The 14,179-nt window shown below is 32.3% G+C and overlaps 1 protein-coding gene across 4 annotated transcripts in view; it reads left to right on the top strand.

Moving 5' to 3' along the window:
* The window catches only part of LOC127861347 (calcitonin gene-related peptide type 1 receptor-like), an 81,750-nt gene extending 68,435 nt beyond the window's left edge, over window positions 1-13,315 (top strand). For 3 of the 4 annotated variants that reach the window (XM_052399755.1, XM_052399770.1, XM_052399764.1), the window contains exons 3-13: window positions 246-352; window positions 1,215-1,306; window positions 2,149-2,275; window positions 3,950-4,103; window positions 4,467-4,542; window positions 4,798-4,861; window positions 5,233-5,318; window positions 7,896-8,031; window positions 8,389-8,430; window positions 12,663-12,869; window positions 13,180-13,315. In XM_052399755.1, the coding sequence (XP_052255715.1) occupies window positions 246-352; window positions 1,215-1,306; window positions 2,149-2,275; window positions 3,950-4,103; window positions 4,467-4,542; window positions 4,798-4,861; window positions 5,233-5,318; window positions 7,896-8,031; window positions 8,389-8,430; window positions 12,663-12,869; window positions 13,180-13,245 (1,157 nt within the window). In that variant the 3' untranslated portion in view covers window positions 13,246-13,315. Of the gene's footprint in view, window positions 1-245; window positions 353-1,214; window positions 1,307-2,148; window positions 2,276-3,949; window positions 4,104-4,466; window positions 4,543-4,797; window positions 4,862-5,232; window positions 5,319-7,895; window positions 8,032-8,388; window positions 8,431-9,058; window positions 11,736-12,662; window positions 12,870-13,179 lie in introns of those variants that run through there. The other variant, XM_052399757.1, reaches the window with a different exon arrangement.
* The last annotated feature ends 864 nt before the right edge of the window (window positions 13,316-14,179 follow it).

Raw genomic sequence — 14,179 nt, 5'->3', positions numbered from 1 at the left:
ACATGAGCTTTAAGATCTTTCTACTAGCAATGTGTTCTGTATTTTTTTATAACGTATTAGCGATTATTCAATAATTTCAAACATGGTTATATTCAAGCTATTATTATTGAATCATGTAAAAATGTATACATTTTATCCATATATATGTTACCAAAATAAGACATTGGAAATTCCAATGATAACACATCATATCATGTCTTCAATAAATGCTAACTTATAATTATATCTCATTTTGTTATTTCAAGCCTACTCCAGAAAGGTCTGCAACAGTGATGGAGAATGGTTCCGTCATCCCGAGACTAACAAAGTCTGGACAAACTACACCATGTGCTATGACCATGCAGTGGTAGAGGTTAGCATTATTAACCCTTTGCATGCTGGGAAATTTGTCGTCTGCTAAACTGTTGTCTGCTGAATTTCTAAAGTTACCATTTTCTTCGTTTTTTTTTCAAAGAATACTATCAGAATAGCAAACAGTTTGGATCCAGATGAGACGCCAACTGTTTGCAAAGGTCTTCAAAATTCGGTTCCAGCACTGAAAGAGTTAAGATTTGATATATTCGATATAAGACAATTGAATTTACGATACATATTGTAATGATACTTGTTCATGTTAATTACCTTTAGAGATTAAAAATAGGTCAAAACAAATTGAATTTATTTGACGGATACTGGTCTGCCAAAATTGCACCGAGATACAAAAAATACTTCATTTTCAAAATAACGAGATGAAACGGGCAAACGATGTAGTATTATAATACATATTTTTCCATAGTTTTTGTCCATAGATAAATAGCATTATGCTCAAGATTGTTGCAACATAATTCCACTGGTGTTTAGTTTATCTGTTTTTGTCCTTGAACCCTGCTCGCTAATTAAAGTTAGAGAAACAAAATACTGCTCATTAATAGAAAATTTGTTTACTTAAATGCTCAATTTGATTTTAGAAGGCGATAAAATGCATCGGTGTTTTGTTTATGTGTCAAAACAATTGCATAATCAAGTCCGTTAATGCAGTTCGTTGTTTTGAGGATGTCAAAAAACGCGTTGGTTTTGCTGCGAAATCGACCAAGTGGATAATATAATGGTTCTGATTAAAGTATAATTTAGTGTTTTGTGTGGAATTCCGAAATGTTGGACATATCATATGACATTTTCATTTATGAAAGGATCACGCCAAATATTATTTCTCACTATATCGATGCCTATTTCAGGAGCACAAGCGGGTTTTGTACATGTACTTCTATGGGTTTAGCATCTCTATAGCTCTGCTGATAATATCACTCATCATTTTCTCAATGTTCAGGTAAGCTGCTTGTCCATGTTAAAGCGAGACTATACGATTTGTAATGTGTTAAATTGTAATATATTGATAAAAATATGATAAAATAACACAAAATAGGCAAGAAAAATTATACATTGAGGACGAATTTCATAAAATGCAGCGAAGACAAATTAGCGCCCCGAGCCGATTGTGACGAATATATTTCGTACATATTTTCCTACAAAAGCATTCGTCTTTTTATTAGCATCGGAGTTAGTGTTCGTGTGTCGTATGAATAGATATCGTTGCAGGAAATTTAAATGATCCGTAAAACTAAATTAAGATTCACATCGGTCATGCATTATATACATGCTGGCGAATTCGACTGTACAGACATTTTCAATTTCAGAATTAAATCTGGCTTATTTCGCATTTTTCGACACACGTTCTTCTTGACTTTTTTTTATAATTTATATTGAAATATATATTTATAATGTTTTTTACACATTTTTTTATAAATTCATAGATATTTTACAAAATCGTATAGTCTCGCTTTAAGACCATGATACACTTATAAATGAAAGACATGAGAGACATAATTGACGCTTATTTCTTCAAAATGTAAAATCTGACTATTTATCTATCGGCAGTTCCATCAGATCAATTACTAGAATATTAATTAACATTATCAGTTGTTTTTACATGGTTTCCTTGAATGTGACAAATTATTTTAACAGAAATTGCAATAAAGATCTAGACTGATAATCTGCCTTGTGTAAATATCATAAAATAAAGGATTGAATCTTATTGCAATTGTAAGCAGTCTCATAACATTTAAATGTTTAATGAGCTTGCTTTTCATGTTTTTCATTTCGTGTTTTCAGACAGCTTAAGTGTGTTCGTGTAACTCTGCATAAGCACATGTTCGTGTCGTACATCCTCACCGGTGGACTGTGGATTCTCTACTACAGCTTAGTCCCTATGAACCCGGAAGTGTTGCTGCATAATCCGGTGAGATAATTTGTCTCGGCATACCGCAACCTTTTTAACAATTTTATTTCAAATGCCACAATGTTCAAAATGACATAAGTAAATTAACTTATCGATCTGTTGAAGAAACTTTTACACAGTGTGCGTATCGTGAATTTCCAACTATATTGGAAAAATAGCTTTATAATGGGTTTTTTTATTATCCATACATACTACAGTAGTTTTAGTATTATTCTCTGCCATTAGTGTTACTTTCGTTTTATGAAGCTTAGAACGCCTATTTGTAATTCGTCGAAATTGCGTTTAGAATACTTCCTAACTAACGTTATGGTATTTCAAAAATCAAACTGTCAAGAACATCTATGCCATCCACGGTCCACCTGATGTCTACGCTAGATACGACATAGTTAGAGAGCAATCTAATGGATCTACTATTGAATGATGTGTCCCCCGAGAGATCCAGGTTGACTGCAATTCCCAATTTATTGCGCTTGGCTGCTTGTTAAGACATAATCAAACAAATCTTTCACCTATCATCATTTAGATAAAGTACGTGTAGTAATGTTGCGATTGTTAACACTTCGCGTTTATTTAAATACAATTATCACACATTTCCCTAGACTGTATTGTAATATGGTGGTTAAAAGTATTAATGTTTTAATTAACAATACTTATTCTTAACGGAGGAGCCTGTGTCGATTTATAATGTGTTGTCTATTTTATTTGACGTAGTAGCTAATGACGTACATAACTTTTGCTTCGATGTGAATAACACGATCAGCGAAACCAAGCAAAATGTTTGTATCATTTTAGTGCGTTTGAAGCGCAAACAGACAACATATATGTGAGATTTCTGCATTGTATTTAAGTCAATCATACAACATAAGATTGCGTCTAAATTCTTTTGTATTAACAATTGAAAGATCTGATTGTGATATGAAATACATTTGAACAAACGCATACACCTTGTCTTCTTTGCTGAACAGCTTTTTACAAACGTATATACCGGAAACGGTAGAGCACATTTTTGTGTTCATACATTTAATAGTTTTTGTTCTCTTACGTGCTTACCTGACATTGTCTATTTTTATATATATTTATATAATATATATATATATATATATATATATATATATATATATATATATATATATATATATATATATATATATAACAACATAATTTATTGTGTGTGAATGCTTGTACGTGTATTTGGATACATCTCGAACGATCTTGGTTATGCATGCTCGCATAAAATGTCCTAAGTTTGTACAGTGCACTTCGTCCATATTTGTAGAGCGATTATCTTTTAACATCAAAGATGTTATCTCAACACCCTGAAGTAAAGATAATAATTACGCTTTACATAACGTAGAATTTGCGTATTGCAGCCCTTCTTGAAAATAGGGGTGTGCGCTTTTAAAGTCAAATTCTTACGAAAGCCCTCATTAAACCCATTTATGTCTAGCGTCTAGAAAAAAAGCCTTGGCAAACAGCGTAGACCCTTATGAGACGCCGCATCATGCGGCGTCTCATCAGGGTCTGCGCGGTTTGCTTAAAGGAATTTCTGTAAGAAATATTCTAAATGGTGAAATAAATATACAAGACATCCCTAATTTTGGAAATAAATTGATCCAATTAAGAAGAATGGGAGATTCCACCAGGGTTAATTTTAGTTTACTTTTGATTTTTTAGATATGGTGCAAAGTGCTCCACGTACTTACGCATTATATGACGGTGAGTAACTACGCGTGGATGTTCTGTGAAGGCTTCTATCTGCACGCCTTGATTGTCATCGCGTTCACCAAGGACAAAAAGCTACTGTTCATGTGCTACATCATCGGATGGGGTGAGTTTATAAATGATTATAAATACGGTATAGACGGCAGATATTCTTGAACTTCACAATATACGTGACTGTTTTGTTTACGATCTTTAAATGTTCTGAAACAGTACTTGTAATTATAAATATATTCAGTATCTTGATAGGTAAAATTGCAATAATTATATGGAAAACCGTTATTCTATGTGATCTCTGAGGTCTTAAATCAAATCTTCATTAATAGCTGATACATACTACGGCAAGCAAATTGTTTGAGTACGACGTTGTTAATGGATGTGAATCTGTTATATACCGGATGTGCTTCACGTGTATCATTGAAACATCACCATGTGTTCTTGCCAGTATCTCAAAATTTGTTTTTTATTTCAGTTTTACCGATAATACCCACCGTCATCTATACCGTCCTGAGAGCAATAGACATCAATGAAATGGGGGACAATGAAAAGTACAATACTCACACTCTATGCTAAGAATCTTTTTTTAAATGAGTAATGCTGACTGGTTGTGATCGCGTTCTTACATCTCGCCATTATCATCATATCGTCTACGTATAAGTCATTTTTATCAGAAAATACTTATCCAATTGTTTTTCAAAATTGTATGATTTGAAAGAGTATATAACATAATTTACATTACATTTGATTTATGAAATAATCAATATCGTGGATTACAATTATTACAAAAATTCCGTTACTTTCAGATGCTGGACCGCAGACACTACAATACACTGGATTCTGGCCGGGGTCATTAATGCTTCCTTAGTAGTAAGTGACACATTTTATATCTGTTTTCAATTTAATTATTATATTTATAATTTTAGTTTTACAAATAGATATTTTGTCCAATGTTAAAAGGCTGCGTAACTTTATCTTAAAGAAACGTATCTTGAAAGTGAACTTCTTTTGAAAATAATACTATCACCATGTAAACAGTTTATGCGAGTCTATAGCAGTGATATATGAACTTATCAAATGAGCAGTTTGTGTTCATATATAAATAGGAATTGGAAATCTACACAAGTATATAGCTGAAATAAGTGTTGCTTTTCTAAACAAATATTAGCAATTGCACCTTTTTTTCTTAACTGGTTTTTTCTCGCTTCGGTATATTTTCTATAAACATCTTTTTGCTGTAGGTAAACTTCATTTTTACCATCAACATCATGCGCATTCTCGTGTCGAAACTACGGTCTGTGCACAACCACGAGACAATGCAAGCGAGGTAAGTTTCTGTTCTGAATAGACGAGTGTGACCAGTGACCTATGCATATGTTCGAATATGTTTCGGTTATGATCAATTATGCAGATATGAGTTATTGTTTTTAACAGAAATCGTTTAATTGTCAATTTGAAAAAATACTTATTCCAAATTCAAGGTACTAATCAATAATACTTTCCCTTCTTCAAAAGTGTTTAAAAAAATGTTCTTCGTAATTACGCTGAAACTCGGTGGACAAATCTTCGTCAATATAAATAAAGTAACTATTAATCGTCTACTATCCACCAACAAATAAATTCAAACCCTTCTACCCTTTACAGAGGGGGTAATCACGTGATAGTAAAGATGGTGAAGTCCATGCCGAGACAATTATTTTTCGCCGTTTTATACCCTTTATTACTTGTATTTATTGTTTAAATACCGCTCACTGTCCAGCCATATCAGCAAGAAAGTTACTAGCGTTTATTTCGTGTTGATATTCGCTCTTTATGTCGACTTTACTCACTTCTAAATTTCTTAACGGGATGACTTAATTAAAGCTCCACTAAGAAAATTTGCGGGAAGTAAAGTCGATATACAAGAAAAGTATTGATGCAAAGCATCAAAGGGCGTCGGGAATTTCAGTGAAAAAGCACTCAATGAAGTTACATGGAACGATTTTTTTCTACTGTAAATATTAATATATTGGCCGATTATTTAAAACAAAATAGAAAAAGATACTGGTATAACCATTATCTATGATTTTGTGTTATAACCCCCAAATAACAATTATCTATGATTTTGTGTTGTAACCCCCAAATATTTCATAGTTCATTTTATTAACATTGGTTTCCTTTTTCTACTGGCATTCGTGTGCAGTTTTCATAAATGGAACAGACCTGTGCAGGTTTTGCAAAATCTGTTTCATCTTGTAAGCCTAATTTCATATTTTTCTGAACTTTAAGGGTAGATGATTCTGTACTTATTCTTATGTTGCTCATTTACGATAGGGGTTGAGTACTAATTGATATGAAAACACTGTAAAAGCTTTAATGTGTTTACGAACCTCTCCACCCTCTCACACATATATTTCATGGACATAATAAAAACAAAAATGCTTACAATAAAACAGCATATTTATTTGAACTAAAATGTCTACATCAAAACAAAAAGTTAACATGGAACACAAATAAAATAATTTGATTCTACTGGGGCTCGAACCTTGGGCCTCTCACATGTGAAGCGAGCGTGTAACTACTACACTACGGAACCGCTTGAAAAATCACCTCCCAACTAAGATATTAATAAATGACTGTAGTGTAACGGTTATCAATAAAGCAATAAATCGTGTAATCGCTGTCGTCTTGTAAAATTGAAGAAAATACGCGTTAACCAAAACTCGAACAGCAAAAGTCTGCGCTATTGTTAGAAAAACCACAAAATAAATATATTTTGATTATGTTTTGTTTTTATACAAAACCAGAAAGTTTCACCGGTTCGCGTATTTGCCCAGTCCCTGTGATCTTTTATTATTGCCCAGTCCCTGTGATCAGTTATTAATTAAAAGAATTCGCTTTGCATTATTGGCAATATATGTTGTAGTAAATGTAATAGGCACAAATGCAGTACTTATTTACACTAATTTACACAACAAATCACTACTGTGCAAGGTATTCTGACAACAAAAATATATACATTGATCCGTAAATAACTTCTCCTCCCATAAGCGAAAAAATACGTATTACATACGAGTCGCCGCACTTCAGTTCGACGCCAATAAAGCAAATTTTAATATGAAGTAAACGCCAATCACACTATAACTGATATGGCTGGAAAGTGAGCGTCATTTAAAATCAAACAAAAGTAATAAAAGATATAAAACGGCGAACAAAAATGGTCTCGACATGGACCTCACCATTTTGACTATCACGTGATTATCGTGCAATTTAAAACGCACAGCTCAAAATAACTTATGATTTTAGTCAGATGTTGATGTTGAGGTATGTTGATGCCATGGTTAAATGTCACATACGTCATTTTGTTCGACCTAACAAATTCACATTATATATGTTTGTTTTTCAAATACTTGCAAAAGCTGTCTCTTTGGTTTGTATGTGCTTTTTGTGTTTGGGCATAATCATGATTTAGGTATATGCAAATTATCAGTATTTATATAAAACATGCATGCGTTTTTTTTTCATTTAATCGCACAGTTAGTTCTGGTTATTGTTTCATTTTCTAATTGTTACCGTGAGATCACCGCTATATTGTTTTTCGGTCGAACATGTTTATAAATTTATGTAAACAATCCTTAAAAGAGCAGACATATTTAATGGAGATCAAAATGAAATCGTAGATAAAAAATCAGCGATCTATATTTTGCAAATATAGTGTTTAAATAGAAATGATAGTGTTGAAATACTTATAATTGTTTTAAACATAAACTATAACATGCAAAAATGTCAATTACAGACACTATTTTTCCACCAGTAAATGTATTTAAGATTAAAATAAGGTGTGCCTTGAATACGTGCTGTCATTAACTACACACATGTAGTATATGTCCTATGATATAGTTACGTGTAAATGTTGTGTTTTCAGACGGGCTGTAAGGGCGACCTTGATCCTAATTCCTTTGCTAGGGTTACAATACATCGCGTTCCCGTTCAAGCCACCCCCTGGGGCACCGGGTGAACACGTGTACGCAATGGTTACCGCCTTCATCATCTCTTTCCAGGTATTCAAAATATATAGAAAATAACTTAAACTACGATATTATGGATTTTGTGTTTGCTTTTTTTTCATTCGTTAAGGTTTGAAAACTTCATAAAAGTAATATTGGTCGTACCAAAATGATTTCTTTTTAAGGGTTTGCAAATATTTGTTGACGTGTTTAATATTCGACAACTTACATTTTGTAAGCACTATTAGTGGTTTTTCTATATTTATGTTAATATTTCATATTTTGAATTCGATACATATTTAAACTACAATGCACACAGTTCAATGAAGTTATATATTCCATGACATAAAAGCAAAGCTCATATACAAGTAATTAAAAAATATGTTATTGCTTCTGTTTTTATTTCACCAGGGCGTCTTTGTCGCACTCGTGTTCTGCTTCTTCAATGGCGAGGTAGTTATTTCGTGTTCTAGAGTTAATCATGAGTTGATTCCGTTATAGAAACACAAAGTATTTATCGGATGTTGTTGGTTTTGATTAAATTTAGTAGTATTCCTTTAAAACATGTGCTATTAAGCATAAGCTAATTAATGATTAATTGAAGTTTATTGAATAAACCGATTTTTTGGTGGGTTCATAGTATTAAGAGCATGTATATGTTTAAAATGAAATTAGCTTAATAATCTGTCATTAATTCAGACAATTTTAACAAGTTTATGGTTGTATACTTTTACGTAAGATATAATGATTATATTCTTCGCGAAACATGCGTGCGCTTTCTTACGGTATGGGTATTACATGGAAGAAAACACATTAATGCCTTCTACTTTTCATTAAAGAGTCTTATAGAAAAAGCAATAGTAACAAACCAAACTACAATCTTGAGATTAAATATTATTCATTGAAACAAGTCTAATTTATAACCACGTACAGTATTGTTATATTGTGAACAATCTTATTTCCTTTGTTGTTTCGCTGTTGTTGACTGTGTTTAACCCTTTCATGTCATTTGTTGTTCGTCTAGTTTTGCTTGCGACCTGTGTTTCCCTTTTTTTTAATTGTCAATGTCGTCGTCAAATAGGTCATCAAATGTTTCAAGAAGCTCTACTACCGCCATAGACTCCGATCCTCCTCCATTCGGAGCAGGGGCTCAGGCTCCAAGTTCGGGGAACGCGACACTATGCTGCGGACGTATGACACCCGTGACACCAAATGCAACACGCAGACGACACACTCTGTCACGCCTTTGAATAACAATCAGGCAAACAAAAATGACGATTCAGTGAATCACACTTGATATAAGCGTGTCGTTTGAACTTCAGACGGAATGGCTAACGTGTACAGTCGCTTTTGTCCAGAAAATATGAAGCGATCACGAATTTCATATACCGCTCGATAATCAAAATCTAAAAGAGTTATGGAACGGAGCAGCATGGCGCTTTTAGAACGATGAATGTGAACGGTTCAGTTTGAGGTTTTTTGTTTCTATTTCGGTACACTGCTTATGCTGTTGAAGCGTCAGACGCCGAGAACGTATGATAATGAAACAAATACAGATATTGCATAGCATGCATGTAACTAATTATTAACTTGATTTTATCATATTGAAAATGATTTCGCGAATGAAAGGCGTGCTTTGATTATAACTAAAGGTGTTTTACACTGACAATTTATCAACCAACACTTCATTCATCATAAACAAATTGATGTGATTGATATCAATACTCATATAAAGATTTCATCGATATAGACATACACATACATGGTCTCTAATCATACCCGTCTATGTGGCATTATATATGATATCTTTTCATAAAAGCAATTTTGTTTGGTTTTGTATTTTATGCGAGTAGTTGTGTTCTTTATTTCAAATAATAACTCAGAGTGTTTGCATTAAAAACGTCAAAAGATGTCTGTGTATAAAGTTGCTGCGCAAAGGATTATTGTTACAGGTGATTGTATATATAAATACATAAACTTTATGAAACACAACACGCGACATTAAATGAGCACTAGTCACGAATTCGATGCTAATAAATTTAATTATGTATAAGAAGTTACAACAATACAAATAAGAAAAGAAAGCTGATGAGTGTCTACAAACATACATTAATTTTTCAAGTGGAGGACCACATTACATATTTGGTTGACTCAGCGTTCTGACAAGAAATAGATTATGTTTCCGAGGAATAAAATAAGATCTTAAATGCTAACAAAGGAATAAAGATTGCAGCAAAAAATAATATTCTAATGGTTTGCCTCATTTGCATGTGCTTGCTTAATATTTTTAAACGATGTGATGTCATCTACAATTGCGTCATTATTTGGTATGGATTGCAAAGTTATGTAATGCTTTAGTGGTTTCGATTACTTGGCATAGATATTTGTATGTATTTCATTGTGCAATGCCCATTTGTGTACCGCGTGTTTCTTTGCCTTTTAATCCAGAATAAAGGTATTATAAACAAGAAGATGTGCACACTCGTGGATATTCTTCAGAAAAAATGTAATAATTTATGTTGTTTTATATTTTGCCGAATGAACCCATTTTCAATTAAATTATTTTAGTTTTGACAGTTAAATGCAGTAATCACATCCTATATAATTTGTACCTAAAGAAGAAATATATTTTGCTTACGACGATGCCTTGCTTGCAAATAAGCTTTTTCTTCATTTTGATATTATATTTTTTATTTTCATTGATGTTTGCAACTCTGGCGAAGTATTATTGTGATACATTAAGAGTGTTTGCATGTGTACGATTTTCTTGATATAATTGATTTACTGCGGACAATGCTAGACTTTGAAAACCCAACTCATCTTGGGTAACAAAACAAGCTGACTTATTTTAAATAAGTACATATTGTGGCTGGCTAAAGATTGAATAAACATGTATCTTTTTCGTTTCAGATGTCTATAATGTATTTAGAATGGACCGGCATTTTTTAAACCAAACATAACCTTACAAGTTAATTGCTTACAATCAAACAGGGCTTTAATTAAGTAAAAACGTTCATTTGGAAGAATGCCCGTTTAAATACAATTAAAATATGTTATTGAAAATTCGATATACTTTACAAAAATAAACTAAATTACTAAATTAATAGAAGTGCTTTGCGAGAGAAAAAACTTAAAATGGCATTGTTAAATCGGGTCCGTATAAACATGTTCAATCCTTTTGAAATGTTGATGTTTTGATTCAATCGCCTTAACATTTATTTTTTAAGCTAGAGCTGTTTTGATAACCAACAGTCCACCATCTATATTTTGTCGTTACTCCTCAGTTGCAAACAATGTCTTCTATAACACCGCCTAGATGATTTCAACATAATTTGCGATGGATATTTCTGAGGTGGTTCTTTACAGAATTCGAATTTCAAAACAGTTGTTTACACTTGTTCATTCGGGTACCTTACATCAAATGGGACAGTTTATCTTATATATATTAATAGTTGATTACAGTAACATATTGTTAGCACTCATATCTCAGTGTTTGCATATGTTTAAAATTCAGTAATATTAAGTGAGACTCAATACCATGAATTTGTACTTGTTAAATCACAGAAAAATCAGTTGTTCATGTATGCTGCATGGCATATCTATAGACAATTCGTCATAATGGTAGTTATGTTTGGAAAACTATGTTTAAACAAACGATAAATTTTGTATTTTCGTTTGTTAATATTTATAGTTTGTATTGTAATACTTAATGAATGTTTGTTTTCATGACCTGGGTTTAATAAAATGTAAGACAAACATGGAGTTTTGTTTCTCAAGGGAATAAAGCCATATTATATATATCATTTTAGTAAGCTGTATTTACCTATTCAGTAAACATGTAGCAACTTGGTCCATATGGACCTGCGGTAAAAATGACCATATTCGAAACAGTTGTTATATATTTCGAAAACACAGTCTATATTTTGTTGCAAAAAGCAGAACAACACGTTTAAGTTAGGGACAACTTTTTTCCATTTGTATAATAAATCATCAATCATATTAAGTAAAAATATAATATGAAATCTTGTCTGTAACGCTGTTCAAGTAAATTAATTATGATATGAGAAGTCACTAACTCTTGCATATGTTTTTTCCTCGCCGTAAATGAACTTAACACCAAACTGGTCAATCCTAAAATCCTAACGGGACGCCATGGGTCGTTGATAACGTCATTTTACAAAAATAACGTCATGTTAATGGTCAATAAAAGTGTTACATACACGTATTGAAATTACACAGAAAACACTGTTAAATATTTGATAGCTAATAATCACGTTTATTGATTAGTTCAAATTTGCCTTAGTTGAAACATATTGACCATTAATAACCAAAAAAGAAAAAAAGAAAATCTGTTAACAAGTCCCTGAAGTAAGCCGCCACAGAAATTTGCATTGATCATTACAAAGTTGATAGGTAAATCAATGTTTATAAAAATGTTTTGGTCTACACAATAAGCCGTGGTAAAGAATAAATACAACAATATGGACTATATCGACACCTTTAAACATATAACTATATTATGTTTTATCTTAATTTGATACAATAATACAGTGTACACGTCAAATCTGGATAACAAGGTTTTAAGTATCTAAATCAAGTTTTTTGACAATTCTTCTAATTCTTGTGGGAGCACGTTAATCGTCTTAAAGGTTACCATTGTATACTAAACATTGCCTCCCCCACAGGTTATCTCTATACTGAAGCGCAGCCTACAGACATGGTACACCACTTTAAGGCCGGGTCGCCAAAGGTCAATGAACGGACGATGGGGTACGGCAACATTGACATTTACCTTACCCGAGGTAAGCAACGGCAAAGGCGCTTACAAAAGACACAGTAGTATTCCCACCTACAACTGTGCAGTGACGCCCGCACAAAGCACGGATACAAAGGTATAATGGTGATTGAGAAATACATTTTATATCGACAAGATTCACACACGTAATCATTAGCTTCTGAAATATAATTATTATACATATAAATATAAATATTTGTTCTAAAACAAACAACATGTTTTATAACTCATGAAGACTTTTTAATCATTTAATACGACGAGTACAGATCAAATCTTTATTCCATTTTTTCGTAACAACACATGTTAATACCTATTATTCAACACATAATTGTTTTGTCATCATAGTATAAATAAATATGTCACCATTAGCTCAACAAATATCCATGGGCATATGTATTTATTTTTAGTACGACAATGACAGTATGCTTATGCGTCCACTCAAATCCGAGCATCACGAAATTGATTGCGAGTAAACAATCTCCAAAAATTCACCCTGGACTTATTTGTTGGAATACCACCATAAAACTTGCCTGTGCTTTGATAGTTATGCGTTGTACTATTGTATTGCTATTGTTATAATCTTGCTGCATACGCATTTTTGTTTGAGTAAAATAAAGCGTGCAAGTCATTAAAAGCGATATAAGATCTTTAATCGATTGGACAAATTACTTAATTTTAATATACGCGTTTGCAGAAACTAAACGTGAAATTGCTACTTATTTGTACAAACATCGGCTACATTTGACGAAATCAGTAAAATTATAAGTAAGATAAGAGGCACGGAAATAAATTGCAATATCCTTTTTACAAAAAGACATAATGTTACGAGGCTAATCTGGACGCATAATTTTCTTTTATATTTTTTTTAGATATGAATACGATTGATTGTGACTGACATTGGAATAAGCATTGTGTATGAACCACATCCGAAGACAGAATTCATAAAATCGAATGTCTATAGGAGTTGTTACAATGGTCACGATATTTTATCAAAGGTATTGCAAGAAGACTCAAATTACTCCCCCATATATTTACGTATGATATTATCTTACTTCAATCCATATTTATTAACATTCTATGAGTTTCGCAATTAAAGAGGGAATGAACTTTTTCACTGGTAAATATTTGGACTAATGAACCAAATTTTGTAAGTGCATAATAAAGAATTGTGTTATCAAATATATGAAATTACGCCAATAATCAGGCATTCAAGTGAACAATCCTGAGTAAGTTTTTAAAAAAATAGCAAATCGATTTTAAACAATAGTATTTGCATCATTATTCGTGTTTCAAATTGTGTCCAAAATAATCCTTTCGTGTTTAGCGTGTTCGTGATCAACGAACATAATGTCAACCATAAGTAGGACAAACAGTACAAAAATTGTGTACAAAACTTCGATGCGGATG

This window comes from Dreissena polymorpha, chromosome 1 (genome assembly GCF_020536995.1).
Source record: "Dreissena polymorpha isolate Duluth1 chromosome 1, UMN_Dpol_1.0, whole genome shotgun sequence".
In the NCBI taxonomy this organism is placed as follows: Eukaryota; Metazoa; Mollusca; class Bivalvia; order Myida; family Dreissenidae; genus Dreissena; species Dreissena polymorpha.
The sequence above is the reverse complement of the archived record's forward strand: the minus strand, read 5'-3'. Positions and strand labels throughout refer to the sequence as shown.